This window comes from Gambusia affinis, linkage group LG18 (assembly GCF_019740435.1).
Source record: "Gambusia affinis linkage group LG18, SWU_Gaff_1.0, whole genome shotgun sequence".
Taxonomy (NCBI): Eukaryota; Metazoa; Chordata; class Actinopteri; order Cyprinodontiformes; family Poeciliidae; genus Gambusia; species Gambusia affinis.
In genome coordinates, this window is record NC_057885.1 from 17,111,756 (window position 1) to 17,131,349 (window position 19,594).

Below are 19,594 nucleotides of genomic sequence, written 5' to 3' on the forward strand. Positions count from 1 at the left end.
AGAATATTCTTACGCAGGACAGTGATCTATCACATGCATCCAAGTAAAAGTGTGAATGGAAGGCAGATTACTGTTATTAAATATAAGAGTAGTTATATTGGTCACGGGCTTTTCTTTTTTGTTTAATGTCAGAAGTATTTATTGGAAAGCTTTGAGGTGTTTGTCTATAATTCTCACTTAAATGGGTGAAAAAAGAAAATGTTTTTTGTAGTAATTCTGTTGTCCAGTAATTGTGCAGATATATGTGACTCTCTCAAGGGTCAAAACCTTCCATTTACTTTGTTAAACATTAAATGTCCAACGTGTTTGACATTTATTAACATTTTGGATGATGATTAACAAAAGTAATCCTCAAAAATACAACTTGTCGACACAGTGGTAACGTTTATTAGATCATTTAACTTCTTAAAGAAATGAATAAACATTTGGAATATCCCAAAATCATGAATAAAATAAATTATAATGAAAGAAAATCATTACATAGATTCAGTTTTAAGATTGAAATGATGCTTAATTAAATGCTACAATTTATAAACAAGGAGACAAACTTCATTAAAATCCATTCAGAAATCAAGAGAACTACTACTGACTTTGTAAAAGACATTTGACAGAAGAGGTTTATTTTTATACAACAGCATAAAAATCTGCTGTGTAAAGATCTGAAAAAAATATTACATAAATAAAATTACTTTTAATTATTTTTTTTACTTTTACCCGATTTGCATAAATACCACAGCTATAGTGAGTTCTTCTAAAATAATGCGACATAATGTGACAGTTTCTGATATGGGCGACATCGTGTGATCTAACCTTTGTAATTGTGACTTCTTAATACTTGTTAAGGACTGTATAGTCATTGTAATAAACAAGGTATGCCCTCTAATAAATATAGGGTTTGAATAAATAAATCAACGGTCCATTACCAGGTTCTGAAATCCTTTAAATCTAACCTAAAAATCTAAATTTAAACAAATCCAAAAAACCCTGGATGCATACAAAAAATTTGAAAACTCTGAATTCAGTGGGGTGTGATTTCCTTTTTCAGAAGCTGACCAATTCCCATAACACAGAGACTAAAACAGAAAACTTTGTTTTTATTGGATGTTCACATAAAGAAGAGAAGCGTATTTCGGGGAAAAAAGTTATATCGCGTAAATAATGTTGACATGTACATTCACCGTTTGTCAGCTCTCCAAAAGCTCTGCAAATAAAAACAAAGCAAAAATTTAAAAATTATAACTTTATTAGTTGTATTTATCAAATCAAATGATAAGTACAACATTTACATTTACAGGACTGTTTCATTTACAGTCCTGTAAATGAAACAGATAAATCAGATAATTCGAACTTTTCACCTGCTGCTCTTTTAGTGGCTTTGCATAAAACCCAGAGTCAGACGGTTGGTTTTCTCGGCGACTCTTGTTCACTGGATAGCCTGAAAGGTGGGAACATTACTTTGTAACCTGCAGAGGACTGGTAATTCTGGGAAATGAAAAACTCCCTATTATTGCTGCTGAAACTGTTTACATCTAAACTCAGCACTGAGGATTTGACTAAACAAATCAGTGGCCTTCTCAGAGGATTAAATCCACGCAGCACTAAAACTGAGACTGCAGGAACTACAAAGGCATGCAAACACAGGCCTCCACTGTTCTCCGAGATAAGGCTTTTAAAAGACTCACTTGGTGTAAGGTGAACATTGTTGATTTTATCTGCAAGGGAAAGAGGAAAGGCATTTACTACTTGCAGTTTGGGAGGTTAAAGCACAAAGTCTCTCTGTGCTGACACCAAACTTTAAGGACGGCAAGATATTTACCGTACACACAGTCGTCTCTGTTGTTGATGACGCCGGCTCTCAGGTGACTCAGCTTCGTCTGCGGTGATAAAAAACAGCGTGTTCTCTCGTAATTTTTCTTTTGACACCATGAAGTGTCTATAATGTTCGCAGGCTTTTATATAGTGTAGCTGCAGTGTTCTCAAAGTGACACTTAATCAGCTTTTATGAGTTTTTATTCAGTGTTTAGAGCAGAGTGCTGCAACTTTCAGCGCTGTGCTCTTCGTAAGTTAAATGATGAAGCAGTTGTTCTTTTTAAATATAGGTTTAATATGAATATTTTGTTTTTGGTCATTTTCCCCTTCAAATTACCATCAGAATGGCACACAAAATGTGGCACTAATGTGGTATTTTCATTATGATTATTATTATTATTATGATTATTATTATTGTGTTGGAAACTGCTTTATGCACTTCTTTACATAATTTTCCAGAAATATCAACGATGTATAGAACAATAAATAGCAAAAGTTTAGTTTTTCTTTATTTGTCAAAACTATACATTTAAATGAAGTTGTTCTTTAAAAATACAACTAATTTCCTCTAGTAAACATTTTATAAAAAATGTATAAAAAATTTAGAGCCACACTGCAACACATGCCAATATAACAAGAGGCTTGTAGAGACTGTCTTGGTTGAATTATTTGCTTCTGTTTATTGTACTGCATTACATTTGTTGGTAAAGTTGCTGCGATAGCTAAAAAAAACAGGCCATGCCATTTTGTTGCATGTGTTCCCATTAATATTCTGCACATTGAGATCAACTATTTATGAAACAACAGAGTAAGAATAAATAAGTGTAGTAGTTATCTTATATTTCACCTAAATGACCTTTGGTCAAAGCGAAAATGATGTAAAACCGTTTAAATGTTACAAGATGTCTAACCGAATACACGTAAAGCTTTCTGTACCATTTTCCAACAAGGCCAGTAGTTCTACTGAAAGATCGAGACGAGGTTATAGATACATTTCTTTTTATCCAGCCAGAGTGCTCTGAAGTCCTACCTGCTGCCTGTTAACCACGCTCTTTTGGACCTGCGGCTGCTGCTGGTGACTGGTGACAGCTTTGGCCATAGAGAGCGAATCGGTCTTTATCCTCTGCTGGAGCTCCACCAGCTGCTGATTGGGTACGAAGGTATCGTAGGTGCCAGAGGCGCTGCCTTCTTGTCTTTGAGCTGCAGTGCACAAACCGGCATCTTTTACTGACCAGAACATTTCTAATAAAGTAAATGAGTGTTCTATAAATAAAGTAAAGTCTCTATTTCAAATTAGTTCTCTCGTATGAGTCCACCATGTTTACAAAAGCAAATTCTGCTATTCTGCGTTTTAGACGCAACTCTGTTGTTTAAAGGGCTTTTTTTAAATATATTTTTCTAACTTACTGACACCTTTAAGCACCACTTTCTAAAGTGACTCGTTAAGTGACAGTTCTCCTTACAATTTGAATTTTTTCAAATAAAAACACTTTCTTTCCATGTTAATTTCAGAGCCCTGCTGAGCAACTCATCACTCACCCTGCTTAGATGTAAGTGAATACACATCAGTGTCCCCACTGGGTATTTTCTTCTTTTTAAACACTGTAGAAAAATAACAAGAACTTGTTTAAAAAAACACCACAGATCATGTTTCTACTGTAATTAGGCTTTTCATCCACAAGATGGAGCCAGATGCTACATTTTAAAACAAAGTCTGCTAACATAGTTGCATTTGGTCTGTTTAAGCAGGCATATACAGACTGATACACTCCTGGGTTGAATTATGCATCAATTAAATTATACTTTTGGTTAGCAGAATGAAAAACTACACTGTTCAGCTGTCAAATACAATGAATCTGCAGCTGTGTGACCAATGTTGGATAGTGGGTCCACATCCACACCCTGGAAGATGATCTGACATCATGGCAGCCTACAAAGAAGGGCTTCTTTTACAGCCAAAGGCATAAAATAGAGGTCTTTTTATTTTAAAAAGGCTTAACTTAGATGTCCAATTTTCATGTTAGACTTCAAATATCAAGGAAAGTCTACTTCACTTGTGCATCTAGTAACTGGCTCCTCGCCTAATCCGGGACCAGGCCTCGTCTCTCCTTTCCCATCTCTCGACTGAATCCTCTTGTGGTTTAAAGCTGCACTGTCTCAATAGATGGAAACCTCTCCTTTTTCTCTTGTACGCTCTGGGGACAGGCGAGGACGGTGGAAAACATGTGTAATGACTTTTTCTGGCTGACTTGGCCTTGGCTTGTTCAAGATTGGTAGCAGATGGTGGTAGCCCCAGTGCTTCTCTCTCTCTTTCTTTCTTTCTTTCTTTCTGTATTACCGAGAGGATGGTTTGGAGACAGAGAATCCTTCCAAACACTCAATTTCTTGTTTTGCTTTGTAAGCTCCATTGGGAACAGAAGTGGCTCAGCAAATGCATGCAAGCTCAATACAAAGAAAATAAGCTGCATGAACGAGAGCATTTGTCCACTGGGCATTTACGATCCTTACTTATGGGTTCTGTATGCAGGTGAAGGTGAAGAACAGATGTAATGTTGTTTTGTGGGAATAAGCATTGATTTTTAAGCATGTGTTTGGATCTGCAAAACAAGTAGGAGCTGATTTAATGATTTATAAGCCTTAATAATACCAGTCACTTCTCAATCTTTCGGCTTCATAAAATATTCACGCAGCTGAAATTGAACAGTTAGGGAACATGCAGGCTCTTGACGCAGGCGAACGTGTCTTTGTGTAGCCTCATTCTTGTTTGTTTTGCAACAGGGAGCGACCATGCTCATGTGGTTTATGGAATCAAAACAAACCACGTCGTACAAAAGGCTCTTCACTGTGTTCGGCAGCACTCCAATGACAATGGTGGTACAGATTCTGGGCACTTCCTCCCCTCCTGCATCAAACACTCCTTCACAAAAGTATCTCTTAATGCATCTATTAGCAGATAAATCAGGCAACAAAAGGTGTTACCTTGTGCAATGTATGGGGTTCTGCCCTCTTTCGGCTGCATGCACTCAGGCCTGGGTGTGGGTGCTGGCGGACGGTTGGTAAGGTCTAAGGTCTTTTCAGATTTGAAGTTGGAATTCGATTCGTCGTTCACCTCGAGTGGCGTGTAGAGATCCTCGTCCTCCCCCTCACATTGTCTCTGTTTGCCTACAACCATGATGAAGAGAGTCTCTAATGCTCACAATATTCTTGCTGCATGTATTTTGCTTTTGCTGCTGTTAATTCACAGCAGCAATTGGTGTGAAATCTCTGTGCATGGCCAATGAGGAAAGATCTCTAAGGTCATAGAGATGAAACTTTGCTGCCCATCAATCTTAAACTGTGTTTACACTGCAGCCTTTGACATAATGCGACCTGTATCTGATCTTTTCATGACAATCTGAACAACACATGTTGGATTCCTATTGAATGCGACCCAGGCCGCTTGGATATCCGATATGTATCCGATTCAAATGCGACCTGAACGTGACTGATACTCGACAAATGTCACTATTCTGCATCCTGATTGTGCACAACCGGGAAGAAAAACAAGAACCATGGTGGACCATAATAAGGATTAAGTTGTTAACATACTGGCTCAAGTCAGACAACTTCGCTTCGCAGTAAATGAGTCAACTGTTGATTCATCTTTAATCTCAGTATTCTTTAGCCATCTGTATAATCTGAAGATCAACCCAAACTGGGTCATCAACTAGACAAACAAGAACAAATTAAGAGAATGTCTCAGACTAATGTTATGACTGATAAAGTCCTAAACAAAACAGTTAAAGTTGACTCCCGCCTATTCATGGTTCAGTATTCATAGGTTCACCTATTCACAGATTTTACTGTGTAAAAATTATTCTAGACTATTTTTGTAGAGCATATGTACATTTCTTTTAAAGAAAATGCAGTTTGGGATGTTGAAATACCTAGCTGCAAAGCTACTTGATACATTATTGGCAGCCAAACTAGGAATAGCATTTATTTTCTTTGCCAATGATTATCTGTTCCCCAAGAAGCAATTTCCCCTTACAGATCAATAAAGTACTATTCTTCACTAAAAGCTGAGATAAGGGAGACTAAAGATGTTAGCATCTGTGATGTTGCTAAGATGAGTTGCACTGTGGCCTTTATTGCATATTAAGGTATATTTTTGTTTGAACTATTAAAATAGGCAGATATGAGTGACTTTAGAGGGAATCTCAAGTATTCACAGATCCTAGCTATTTGTGGGCGACTGTGGTACCAAACCCCTGTGATCACCAGGAGTTATGACTGCTGGCAGTATCAGCTGCTAAATCATGGGGGTGCTTAGTTTTTCAAAGTCAGCTTTTCCATTTTGGCTTCGTTCATTTTTAATAAATAACTGTCACATCTCTTGTGTGGTTTCATACTCTTGAGATTAGTTTTAAAAAAAAAAGTTAAAACTTGGTGCAGACCACTTACGGTCCTCACTTACTTGCATTCCACATCATTTCATACACACTGTTGTCGTCGCCTGAGCCAAGCATCTTCTGCAACAACAAAAGCAGGAAATAAACTTTATGCCTCATAAGTCGCAAAAGAAACAGTTCAAGCGGTGCAGTTTGTGTTAATTTTAATTCACACAAAGCTGCTGTTCATCTCTTGTCTTTGCCTTAAGGCTTTTTCAATGTGTTCACAAATATTACACTGTGGGTTCATAATTTTCAGAAGAAATGTCCATTTGCCACAGCATCTCCCGAAGCCATAAAAGTAGAGAGGACTGTCCATAAAGCCAGCTGAGCATCCGCACGGTGATGAAATATTCAGTGTTGTCATAACCGTTGTGACATTAATAATTAAGGGTTCTCACTTCCTTGCAGGACTTGTAATTTCAGGGCTGTAACTTGATGTACAGGAGATGTACTGTAATGCTGCCCCTGGCTCAGAGAAAGCATGTTTTTTGGGTTTTTTTTCTTTGACGTTGACAACAGAGCTGCTCCAGAGTCGGGCTATTTGCTAATTGCATGCTGAGAGACAGACAAGGCTATGATCAGGGTAATTATGAAATCAGACAATCTTCCCCTTTTAGTTCAAACATATCATTTAGGAAACAACTTGAGGACTGTGGGCTGATTCAGACTGCCTCCAGAATTAGAACCAGATTATTATGGGTAATAATTTGCTGCTTTTTTTCCAGCTTCTGTGGACCTGAAGCTGTGAAGAGTTGCATCACTGACAGCAAAACATACCCTGAGCACCTCCTTTATTATCTTTTTTTTGAAGTTCAGCAAAGAAAGAAATAGCCTATTTCAGTAGTCAAGGTCCTTTGCTAATTTATACATTCCCTGTTCAATAACAAATGGCTGTAGAGATCTGCAAAATTTATGAGACATAGCTCACTTGGATCAAAATATCACCATCCAGCACGCTGAGATCTGTCTGCAGTTTCCAAGCAACACAGCCAATCATGACTCAATTACGACGGCGCGCTGTTCCTAGAACTGCAAATGAGCTTTTGGCTACCATGAATGCATTAATTGACAGTTGAGATTCTTTGCAGACCCAACAGGTTGAAGGAGCAGGAGGGGGGGATAGAGGGGCTTATTTACCAACTGCTCCAATACAGAATTTTAATGGCCCGCCTCAGAACAGCGTGGCATTTTCTAAAGAATAAGAGAGGTATTTATTTACTAACCACAAATGCTAAATCATTTTACAGATGTCTGAGATCTATGGAGCCTTGGGCATTCCATTCAAATCTAGTTTCACTGTTGCAATGCGAGCAGACGAAGCTGAGGCATGGATTTTTGTTACAATGGACAGGAAATCTTGAGAACATTTTGGAGCCAAAAAGGAAAGATGAAAAATCTGGCCAGTTTAAAAGTGAGCTGGTTTTGACTATTAGTGGCAACCTGCTGTTGTTTGTGTGAGTTTTTTAAAATATACACTAGTGTCGGTCTGAATACACAGCTCTTGGAAAACATAACTGCACTGAACTCCATTGAAACCTCGTTGTTATTCCATCAAATATTGATTTCTGAACTCTTCCTGCATTAAAACATTAGTGTTGTTGTATCTAAATGAATATGAACTCGTTTGCTTTGCTTTATTTGAGGTCTGAAAGCACTGCATCTTTTTTGTTATTTTGACTATTTCTCATTTTCAGCAAATAAATACTAAATTTTGCTTGGAATTTCAGAGACATCAGTAGTTCATAGAATAAAAACACAATGTTCATTTTACTCAAACATAAACCTATAAAGAATATAATTACAGAAACGCATCATTTTAAGTAGTCTATTAATTTCTTATGTGGGTAGATAAAATTGTGATCATCCACAGAAAATAACTGTTCAACAGAATAAACTTGCATAATCTCATTTAGATTTTTTTCAAAATATTTTCTATAAAGAGTTCTCAAAGCTCTCTGGTGGCATTTTGAAGGTTTTCTTTTGGACTTTGGCTGCTTTTTCCTGTCCAGTTGTTTAATTTATCCCCGATTTGTCTCAGTTAGACCCATTAATAACACCAGACTTTAGATGAACTTGCTTTACAAACAAGTTGGAAAACCATAAGGATTTCATTATTTCCAAAGAAACAACTTCAAACACAACAAATCACTTTTGGCAAATCAGTCCCATATTTACGTGTTTAACTGCCAGAGCTGGGACATAAATCCAGGAGAACGATCTCATTAAAACGAGAAACTTTCCTGTTATGACAAGATAAAAAAAACTTGCTATGATGAGAAACTTTCTTATTTTAACCATCATTATTACAAAATGCAATACTAGTCATGACAAGATTTATATCTCAATGAAGCCAAAATATATTCTTGTTTAAATAAGAAATGTCATGTCCAAAGAAAACCGAATGAAAAGAGGAAGCTCTTTTTGAAAGAAGTTGTAATATGTCAGTAGAAAGCTTTTTTGTTTAGAATATGATATAAACTAATTTTCATTCTAATGACAATTAGAATAAGTTTACTGTAAGAAGAAGATTTACTTATATAGCACTTTTTCAGCAACAAGGCAATTCAGAGTACTAGCATAAATACAAGTGTCTGCTAGCAAAACAAGCTAACGTAAAAAAAAATAAGCTAATGTAGTGCAAAAAAAGAGGCTTAATTTGGTGCATATCAGTGGAAAATACATAGATTATTTGCTCATTTTAATATATGGCAGCCATATTGAATTTAGGGTCAATTTGAAGACCTCTGACATCAATAGTATTTCTATTTCATTTTTGATTTTATTCTTAGTAAATCCCTTAGTGTTAGATTTCACATTGGACTCAAATTGTAAAACTTTACCACTAAGTACATTAGCAAACCAGCGTTAACTGAGTTGCCATGGCGATCAAATGCATACAGATTAGATTCAATGGCATGCGTGGCACAAGCTTTCAAGTCAGAAGCTAATTTAATCAACCTAATTCATCTTTCCTTAATGCTCCAAAGATAAATGAATCATCCAGTCTCTTACGGTCTAATCTGGGTGAAGGAAACAGTTTCCTCAAACAGGCACCGTCATTCAAATAATAAACAAATCTTTGGAGTTTGCCTGGCTTAACAGTGCTGCAAATGACACTGCAAACGCATTATGCAAAGCAAAGTCAGTGGACTCGACAAATCCCAGAGGAAGGAGCAGTACTACGGCAACTCATTCGGCTTCCCCGGATTTGGATAGGATTATTTATTGCACAAAGGCTGAGTACTGCACATAAAAGGCTGCTTGTTCTCTCTGAGAAACATACAGTTGGAAACTAATTTGTATTTATTGAAAGCGCACAGTAAAAACTCCAACCCTGATTAAACAGCACTCATAAATTTAAGACATAATGTGCATTTATGCCTGTAATTCACCAAGCATGATCACAAAACATTATGAGTAACAGTGCATTCTCTGTATTTATATTTGAGTTCTGTTCTCCCTGAATAATTCAATTCCCTGTGCCGCCCCCCCGCCGGAGCAGTTCACAGCTAATTAACTAAGAAGTGTGAAGCCATAGTCAGCTAGTGGACGTGACGCTGGGCCCGTGAGTGATTCAGCCTGTGAACGAGGCAGGGGACTGATCCATCTTGGATTTATTGACAGAGCAATGCTCCGCTAGCGCACAAATCACTGACGCATCAAGGGCTGATTAATTGGAGGTTGGGAGAGGCGTAGCAGATTGGTTAATGAAAGTGCAGAAAGCTCAGCTAGCAGCCAGGACCCTGAGAATTTTTTACCAGGATACATACAAGCGTGGACTTGGTGCACAATTTGGGCTGCTGAAATGAATTTTAATCACCCTAATAGAAGATGCATGCTTGTGCATGTTGAGTCTGTTATGCTACAGCTATAGGCTTGCTCGGGTCCCTGTGGAGAGACCTGTGTTTGACTCCAATGCTCCCCTGGCAGCTCGTTTTAGGCTTACAGCAAGCTCTCTGCAGCAGCAGTCTGATCAAATCACGCTCAGTCTGCAGTCACTCTCAATTAGCTGTGCTGCTGAGACGATAAGTACATCTCAACAGCTGTTAGGGTGTCTAAATTTCCCTTGAGGACAAATTCTCCATATGTTGACTTGAGGCTTGAGAGAAAGTAAAAAATTGTTGCTGGTAAGGATGAAGAAAATGTGTGGTAAGAACAGAGCTTTTGATGTTTAATGAGACAATGTGGCATGCTGTTATTGTTGCAGGCTGAGATTGGATTTTGACAGCTGCATTTAAAGGACTGTTTAAGTGTTGGACACTCAGCCCAGCTAGCGCCCGTTGGAAGTACCGTCCTCACCTCAAGGTGTGAAGATAATCAATGGAGAGCAAGGCAGCACCTGATACTCTGTTGTCCTCATTATTGATATATTGATCTTTAGTTGTGAAAGTTTTGAGAAGTTTCTGTTGTTTGGTTCCACTCCTATTATAAAATCTATCCACCGGTTAACCCTTCTAGACCAAACGGATCGACGACCATCCAGCCAAATTTGCAGTACCGTAATTCTGCCACATTTTGAGCTAAATGAAAAATTCCAACGGTTTATTAAAGGGGAGACAGTGCACTTTCCAGCCAATCTTGGTATTACGGTAATATTATCCCCCCCACCAGCCCTAGCAGGAAGTGAAATTAATCAGAGGGGCGGTCTCTTAATAGACGGTAAATTGTGAAAATAACTTGCTAGATATTGAAAGTTGCAATTGATATGGATAAATAGGCAAATATATATTTACTCACAGGACATTTAAAGAACTGCGTACAATTAAAATAAACAAAAATATTCAGGCGGAGATTTGAAACTTATGTATTAAAGGGTATAAGCTGAGTTATGTAACTTTAATGAGAAATATTTTTTACACATTTGTTGAAACTTTTACTGTTATGATGACAGCATGAGGCACACAATCTATCTCCTCCGCATTCCCCCAGTGTTAATTAGAAACAACCAATCAGAGCCAGAAGGAGGGCCTTAGTGCTGTCAATCACCATGGATGTAGCGCTGCATACCCCCTTCTTGTTCTTTGCTACGCTATAGCTAGCAGAGTTGGCTATGAATGCCACTAACAACGGCTTAATGGTCTTCTTGTAATGGTAATTGGTACACGGAATTGATTGACAGCACTAAGACCCTCCTTCTGGCTCTGATTGGTTGTTTTTGAGCGGGAGCGGAGAATTTCTTCAGATGACAATACCTCAGGGAGAAGGTGGAGGAGATGGCTCTTTTCACAGATTATTTGTCTAATAGCACACTGTCACAACAAGTCACTTCCAGATTTAACAACAAGAGACAGGAACCGAGTTTGGAAGGAGTTACCAGCTTCTCCTTTAGAACGACGTGAAGCTCCTTATGGCCGTGACTTTTGGCGATCTCTGCAGGAGTCTGTCCGTGTCGATTAGCCATGCGCAGAGCTTGTTCAGCGCCCGGACACTGCAGGAGCAGACCCGAGACGCTCCTTAATCCATACCGAGCGGCGAAGTGGAGGAGTGAGGGCATGTCCCCATGGTGGACCTCTGCTGTGAGCATTTAAACAGATGTGAAAACCCTTTCAAATCAGCAAAGGAAAGCCTCAAAAATGAGCATCTGCTCCTCATCCTATTCTACTTTCAGCTTGTTTTTTTTTAGCAGTAATGTCTGTTTGGAGGGAACATGAGGGTGATGTAAAGCAATGTGGTCAATCTGACACATCCAGGAGAGTCAAAGAAAGACGGCTTGGAGGCACTTTATTGACCTGTTTGTCATGGCAACATCTCCCTCTGCCCTTTTTAATGGAGTAAAAGATCAATCTCACAAGCTGATGAAGCCATCAGTCTACCGCATAATGAGCTGAGAAATAATGGAAAGCCTTTTTTTTTTCTCCTTTATGCTGGATAATGTAGATCATGCTAGAAGAATGTGTTCCCACTGTGCTACATGTTTATTTTGTCAATTTAAATTGGCTTGGGATGTTTTGTCATTTAGTTGTATAATTTCTAAAAGGGTACCCTTATTTTTTCCACATTGAAGTATAAATCCTTTCTATGTTTTGGAAGATTTATTCTCCAAAACATAAAAAGAAGATGCCAAACAATCCAGACAATGCCAAAGGTTCTCAAGTAGATCTCAATGTGGACTCTCAATGATAAAGACTTGAGTCACTATCAAGCTTCTTTTAGGTTTTTTTCCAAAGAGCCAGACTTTCATATATCACCGGTCAATAGCCAAAAAATTGTCTGGGGTTGTTCAACTGTTTTAGGGTAATTTTGATTTACTGAATCCAAAAATCACATTGGTTTTGCTCATCAGGCCATCTTTCTGGACTATGGATGAAACATTGGCATCAAAATGCATCACTTGTTTTCACATATGGATCGGTTTCCTGAGAATCTGGGATCATCGAGTGATGATGAGGAGAGATCCCCTCTGGACAGAAAAGAGATGGAGAATTTTGCACAGTGAAGACGAAAAGTTCAATTTATTATTATCAGTGTTTATTATTCAATTTACAGAAATCCAAGTTTTTAACATTTAAATAATATACTCTGTTAGAAAGCTTTTTTTTTTGCTCCTAAAACCTTTTTTGGATGAGAAATATTAACAAAAATGAACTGATAATGTCACTAATCAATTTAGTCAGAAAACTGGATTTCTCTAAATCAAATTAGAATAAAAACCTACCCTGATTGAGAAAAATGGATGTCATTTTTTGATTCAGTGATGCAAAATAGTCCCAATTAAAAAACAACAACTAGAAAAACAACTTCCAAAAATTTTCTTTTTGTAACCCGGTGTAATCTTTTAGCCTGTATTGCTAACTCGGCCCATGCAGAACTGTAGTAAATGTTTTCCACCCAATGTATGAAGCTGCAGGTGAGCTGGTGAGCTCCTTCGATGACATCCCAAGTGCACAAAGTTGCATTTAAAGAAGGTGCTTCCTTGGTGTAGTTAGGCTTTATAAGCATCACTGTGTCCAACAAACTCAGTGTTTACATCTTTTCTTCCATTTGCACTGTTATTTGCATAGTTTTATTTATTTGAAATAACATTTCTGCTGGTATTTGCACATCTCAGTTGCTTTGCAAGGTTTTAGTTTCACATCTTGCAAATAATCTTTTTTTAAATTCCCAAATACACATGTACCTATGTATTTTTTTAAAGCATTTGACTCAATTGCAAATTCAGTCAGATACTGAAAAATACCTGCCCAGTTATTTTATGTAGTAATCTTGTCTTAACTGTACAGCAGTATTTCAAAAATCTAAATGTTCTTAAAGGGCCAGTTGCGCCAGAATCTATTGATAAACCCATTGAACTGGTAATATATCAATAAATAGCTGTTTGTTCCAGCATTCATTCAGTGTTTGTTAAAATGAAATAATATTTAACATGTTTTCACACTGATCAGTCCATCCAGGATTTTGCGATTGCTTTTGTGGACTTTTTTGCAATCAAAATCATAGAATTTGTGGTGCTAATTTAGAAATATTTGTAAGGAATTTGTACGATAGTTGTGCTAATGTATGATGTTAAACTTGACTTCTTTATCTTAAAATCACAAAACTACAATTTCACATCAAGTAAGGCTCAGGCAGCAGTCACTTCAACACAATGATTTTGGGCAATTTTGAGAAAAAATTGCAGTAAAATCAGAAACAAATGTGAGAATCTGCTGATTTTGTGTGAATTTTGCGGATTGGTGAAAAACTGGAGTCACTTATCGATGTAGTCTAGAGGGCCACATAGAAAGCTACAGCAGGCCAGATTTGGCCCCCAGACCTCAAGTTTGACACATGCTGTTCAGTATGTTACTCTTAATTTTGTTTCAGGCATCTTTGTGTGAACAGCCTCAATTGCCTGTTACTAGGAGGCTGTTATTCCTGAATTTCCTCACTGTGGGGTTAATGCTAACAGTAGCTTGTATTGAAAATAAAAGATGGTATTGGTACTGTACTTATTTCACACTACTATTTCCAAAAGTAGTGCTTACCACAACAGTTTAAGCCCAAAAGAATTGCCCAAAACTTAAATATAAGCAACATCCAAATAAATAACTGTGTAGATATTTAGCATTTTAGCTTACTTCCTGATGTGGGAAAATTATGTTCCATGTTTCCTGATTCGCTCCATCTCGGTTTGAGCCAGATAAATCCTGACATTGTCAGGTAATCTAAAAGTGATGGTTGTCTAAAGATATAAAAACTGCTTTCTGCTTTGGTAGCTTCTTACCAGCTACAACAAAACAATTACCCCCATCAGGAGGCTATATTTTCTAGTTAAATCCATTTGGTGATTCGTTTTTGGTCACATACTGAGTTTTAAAGATTCTTTTGGTGTTCAAAGTCTGAATAAAATTTGAAGTCAGTCCTACTTGTCCAGGCTTTTTGCATTGGTAAGCAGTGTTGTACCTCTTTCTTGTGTGTTTTCTACTTGCAGTCCCTGAAAGCCTCCTGTGGGCATCAGCTCCAGCAGCATGGAAGACAACTTCTGATCCAACTTTTCCACAGAGCAAGCCTGAAGAGCCTGCAATGTAAACAAAGTTTAAAATGTTGTGTTGAGTTGTGACTCAAAAAGCAACTCTTCTATTAAGGGCAGATGTGACTCCCAGAATGAATCTTGGATTGGATGCACCAACTCATAAAACAGTGGTAGTGGTATTGGAAATCCATTTAGAGAGCAAATAAAAATGCCAACTTTAATTTGACCAGGCCAGCATCAAAGTCCTGCCTCACCTTTAGTTTGTAAATGCTTCCTCTTTCATTGCTTAAGTTTGCTGCTTCAGCAAAACTGACATAATCAAATTAAGTGTTCAACACTGAAAGACAGATGTAACCCGTTCTCCCCTCAATCCAGGAGAAAACAGCACTTTGTCTAAATTCTGTTTTCTTCTTTTACTTTTATTTATTTTTTTGTTATTTGCATATTTCCACCGACTGTAAATCAGCTGTAAGGGAGTTGTGAAATAGCTTCATGAGGATTATATTTAAATGTGTGTGTGTCCTACAAAAGTTGTTTAAGATATGAAAGTTGCACTGAAGCAACCTCCTGCATGACCAAGCTAATAATTTACTTTGGATATTTTGGATACAATATTTTTATATGACTTGTGTGTTTGTTTGTGATAAGTTTCAAATTGAAAAAAATCTAACAAAAACTTTACTATTGGTCTGATGGTACAAGTGTGCATGTTTCACTTCCAGCTCTTAGTTTTTAGCATGCAGTATTAGATCAAACTGTACTGGTCAGAAATGTATTAATAATGGGAAACAACAATACTAAAGTTTTAATTCAGGAAGAGTTCAGAAATCAATATTTGGTGGAATAACCAGGAGGTTCAGTTCAGTGGGCTCTTCATTTTCTCCAGAGCTGTATAAGGACTTGATTACCCAAAATCCACGCAAGAAGCCTGTTGCAGATTTTAGTAAGTAAGTAAACTTTATTTATGTAGCATTTCTTACAGGTCAGAAAGTGCTTTTGCAAATATAAGACGTAAATAAAGATCTGCTCTCAGTATTTCCACAGCCAGCCTGGACAAAAGCCTCACTATTTCCCCTCAATCCAAGCATTGATAATTGGTCAGACTCAACTATATATCGTCTATCAAAAATCGATATATGGCACAGACGGCATTATTATAATTAAAATAATGCGTTTAAATGAAAATTATGCTTCCAGAATTCTCATACTGGCCCACAGCTAGTCTAAAATATGTTCTTCTTTAAATAAAAGGCAGGTGAAGGTTTTACCTGACACATGAACTCTACAGGGTCGGCCACACTTGACAGAAGATGGGCGAGTTCTTCAATTCTTGTGTAGTACTGCAGTTTAGAGCTGGTGAGGGTTTTTCCACCACTGTAGACAGTCACGCTTACATTTCCAGCAGGAAAATCAGCTGCAGAAAACATGCAGGAGTAATAACCAGGCAAAAAAAGAAACAACAAAAGAACAAAAACAGAACAACTGAAAAGTATTTATTCAGTCATGCATTAATCATGTGTTGTCTACCTGGTGTACTGACACACAGGATGCGCTCACTCCAGCAGACAGGCTTCACTCTCTCTATCTTCCTCTCTGCCTTGAACTCGACCTCGCAGTCGCCGGCTGCCAAGTCATTTGTCAGGAGTATGAAAACCTCCGTCGAGCTCTGCCAGACACGACAGTACGGGGGATTGCTGTGTTAGTCAGTGTTATGGCTGCTTTCTGAATAAACGCACTTCTTTCCAGAGAAGTTTCTTCTCTCACCCCACAGGGAACCCTGGAGGGAATGATAACCCTGGATTTGTCGGCTCCAGATAACTGCATCTCCTCGTTCCTCTGCTCGGATCCAGATGGTCTGTGTGTCATGGGTTTCGCATTTGCTGCCATTGCTGATCCACCTGTAAAGGATTGGTGCAGAATGTTACGGGTTAGCAAACTGTATTTAGATACCTGGAGCCAATTTGGAGCAGCCACATGCAAAAAGGGGTTATTCCTTCATAGATGTATAAGTTATTTTTATTAGCAGACATTTTATTCCAGTAATATCCATAAATCAGCAGTCAAACGCATTGTAACAAGTGCCAAAACATATAGGAAGGGAGCAGTTCAGTGATCATTTTGCTTGATAAAAGCTGTTGCAGAGTTGTAGTTTCTGTTTTATGTTGTATCCAGATATCTTTGTGGGAAGATTAGTTGTTGATTTCTTTTGTTTGTTGAAAGACTGAAATGGACATTTGAAGATAGTCAAACTACTTCATGATTTCTTGACTTTTGAATCACCCTTTTAACCTGTTTAATGATTTTGTACTCAGAGGCTGGTACGTATTTCCACATTGAAGAAAGAATCTACTTTTAACATTTTCAAAGTGGAAAGTAGGAGATTTATAACAAGCCCTGATGTGCAAATATAATATGGTACATGGCCTGTATTTAATTCCTAGGACACCAAAGTGCTTCACTCTACATTCAGTTATTCATACAGTCACACACTGATAGTGTCAAGCTACTACACTGTAGCCACATCTGAAAAAGGCTAGCAAGCATCTAAAAAATAGTCAAATTAGCTTAAATTAGGTAATTATTTGCCTTACAGTGTTTTATATCTAAGTAAAGCAAGGTCATATTTAATTCTATCCAGTATTTATCTACTAACATCTTACTTTAGTGCTTGGATGCATAAAATAATGTACTATCTCTCTATTAGCCTAACAGTAGTAGTCACACGTGTCAAACGTTAGCGCTGTGATGTTAGCTTATAGCTATTAGCATAACTGGACTTGACTGCAGCTTGTCAGAAATTTTACACCAAGAAGAAAAAAAAACATTTTTTAAGAGATTTATAAGAAAATTATTTTTAGTTCAGACTAGAGCATGTTAGCATTCTGCCATTAGCTTGGCTCACAAGACAAGGAAGTTATTTGCTTCAACAATCACTTATGTTTTTATTTTACTTAGTTTTTAAACATAAACTGAACAAATATCCTCTCCAGTTACATTAGATATAGCATTTAAAAAACAACATCCATCCGTGAGAAAAGCAGAACTACTCCTGAGTTAAAATATAACTGTTCGTGGGCGCCCAGCCTGAAACACTTCACTGTATCACTGCATTGGAGTGAGGTAGAGTGCTATTGAATTTGCATATCTTGCAATGAGTAATCAGTGAAAGCCACATTTGCATCGAATGTTCCTCCTAACACACCTGTTTAAACACAAGCCCACTCCTCTGTGTTTGGATTTTAGACAAATTGTACTTTGAGGATGGAGAGACTGATGGAGCAGATGAGAACAGATACGGTCTTTTCCCCTAAAAACGCTTCACTTTCAGGGAAAGGCTTATAAATATGTTTCAAAGAGGACAGCAAGAACAAGTAATTTGTTTTCAGTGTTTCAAATATTTTATTGTGGCTTGAGTTGCCTGTGTTGCAAATGAAAAACTGATAATCAACAAGCACACATGTCCTGCCATTAGTTTACATCTGATGTTATTTGGTTTACATCCAAATAAAACACTTAAGTGGCACTCAAAGCATTTTAACACTTTTAGTTCACGCCAGAAATGAAAAGCAATGCAATCTGAACCTTTGATCTAAAATTTAAGTAAACGTGAAGATAAAATTTGTCTTTTTTTTTTCTGATAAAATAGCATTTCTTAGCCTCAAAATTATATTTTTAAGACTCAAATAATATAGAATACATTTATTAGATTCCTCAAATATATCTAAAAACTGAGAATATTTTAAAAACCTACTTGCCTTCATTTTAAAGATCTGTAATCATGCAAACTACTTTTCTTTCTTCTGTTGTTAATGAAATCTTTCCTCTCTATCAAAACACAGCTGAAGATTTTTAGTTTTACCTGCATTGTTCATTTTGTTTCAGAAACTTTTACAACAGGGTAATAGATTGTAGTGTGTTTTCTGGTTCTTTTATGTACTGTTGCTATTGTTTTTGCTTTGCACATGACTGAAGAACTTCTAAGTGCTATTTAAAAATCAACCTAAACTGATTTAACGTGAGCATTGAGTTGAAGCAGAAAATGTCTTATATTTCCTATCGTCAGTTACCGGAGATACCAAATCTTCCTACTTACAATTAATCTCAGAAAAACCCTATGTTGCATTAACCAAATTGAAGTACAGGGGATTGATTTTTGGATCGTACCTTTTCGTATAATGTCCATCACATTGCTCACATACTCTGGAGCGTCTTGATTGCAGGAGATCTGCAGGCACTCGTCACCGTTGATGTGCACCTGGTCCAGCAGCGGGGTCAAACTGTCCACGCCACACAGCAGAACCACCACACAGGCTGCAGGACTCAGCACCCTGGACAGGAAGAAGCACCTCTTGTGGTGAAGACCTTCCAGCATCCCCTTGGAAAGGATCAGCAGCTTGCAGGCGTAGCGAGACAACCTGACAAAGTCGTCTTTTCTGGACGCCGTGTTGACGTCGTGGCAGCAGATGCCATCCTCTGGGATTTGCCCGGTGAAGGCTGACTGAAGGTAGGTGGCCCACTGCTTCGCCTCCGTGTCATAGATGATGAGCAGTTTCTCTGTGGGAATGCCCGACAGTTTCCCTTCATACTTGAGCAGCATAACCCCAATTATCCCTCACTAACCCGTCATTTACGATCAAGACTCGCACATATCAAAAGATTAATCTTCTTCATTAGTTAAGATGTGCTGTAATTGGATGATAAACTGCTAATATGAAAGGTCCCTTACCTGTGCAGCTCATTTCTACAGAGCTGCTCCTGTTGGCAGGTCTCACTTCTCAGTAACATCAGCACAGAACAGCTATTGTTATGTCAGGAGCATTTCAGATAAGAGGGTGTTTCCTGCTACGTTACAGTGAACTAAATGAGGTTTTTTTTTTTAGAACAACATGGATCCCTACCC

At 37.8% G+C, this 19,594-nt stretch overlaps 1 protein-coding gene and 1 long non-coding RNA gene across 4 annotated transcripts in view; one reads left to right on the plus strand and one right to left on the minus strand.

Moving 5' to 3' along the window:
* The window catches only part of LOC122820403, a 29,892-nt gene extending 13,943 nt beyond the window's left edge, over positions 1–15,949 (plus strand). For all 3 annotated transcript variants that reach the window (XR_006368790.1, XR_006368789.1, XR_006368788.1), the window contains exon 3: positions 14,653–15,949. This is a non-coding gene — a long non-coding RNA (uncharacterized LOC122820403). The remainder of the gene's footprint in view (positions 1–14,652) is intronic.
* On the minus strand, positions 378–19,451 carry LOC122820402 (B-cell scaffold protein with ankyrin repeats-like). The gene is made up of 15 exons (XM_044097786.1): positions 19,421–19,451; positions 18,859–19,248; positions 16,459–16,592; positions 16,222–16,360; positions 15,963–16,108; positions 14,625–14,739; positions 11,557–11,756; positions 6,266–6,320; positions 4,789–4,971; positions 3,349–3,411; positions 2,840–3,009; positions 1,817–1,874; positions 1,683–1,712; positions 1,356–1,435; positions 378–1,201 (listed from the first exon to the last, which is right to left on the minus strand). Exons 1-15 carry the CDS (start codon positions 19,431–19,433, stop codon positions 1,175–1,177), a joined length of 1,803 nt encoding a protein of 600 aa, XP_043953721.1. The 5' UTR covers positions 19,434–19,451; the 3' UTR covers positions 378–1,174.
* Between the last annotated feature and the right edge of the window lie 143 nt (positions 19,452–19,594).

Bases quoted from the DNA above. Each gene is read 5' to 3' on its own strand.
- LOC122820402 (XM_044097786.1), bottom strand. The intron at 11,757-14,624 runs GTACAACACTGC...AAATGCTCACAG, and splicing joins AGAAAACACACAAGAAAGAG to CAGAGGTCCACCATGGGGAC. The intron at 6,321-11,556 runs GTAACTCCTTCC...TTGTTGTTGCAG, and splicing joins TCGTTCTAAAGGAGAAGCTG to AAGATGCTTGGCTCAGGCGA.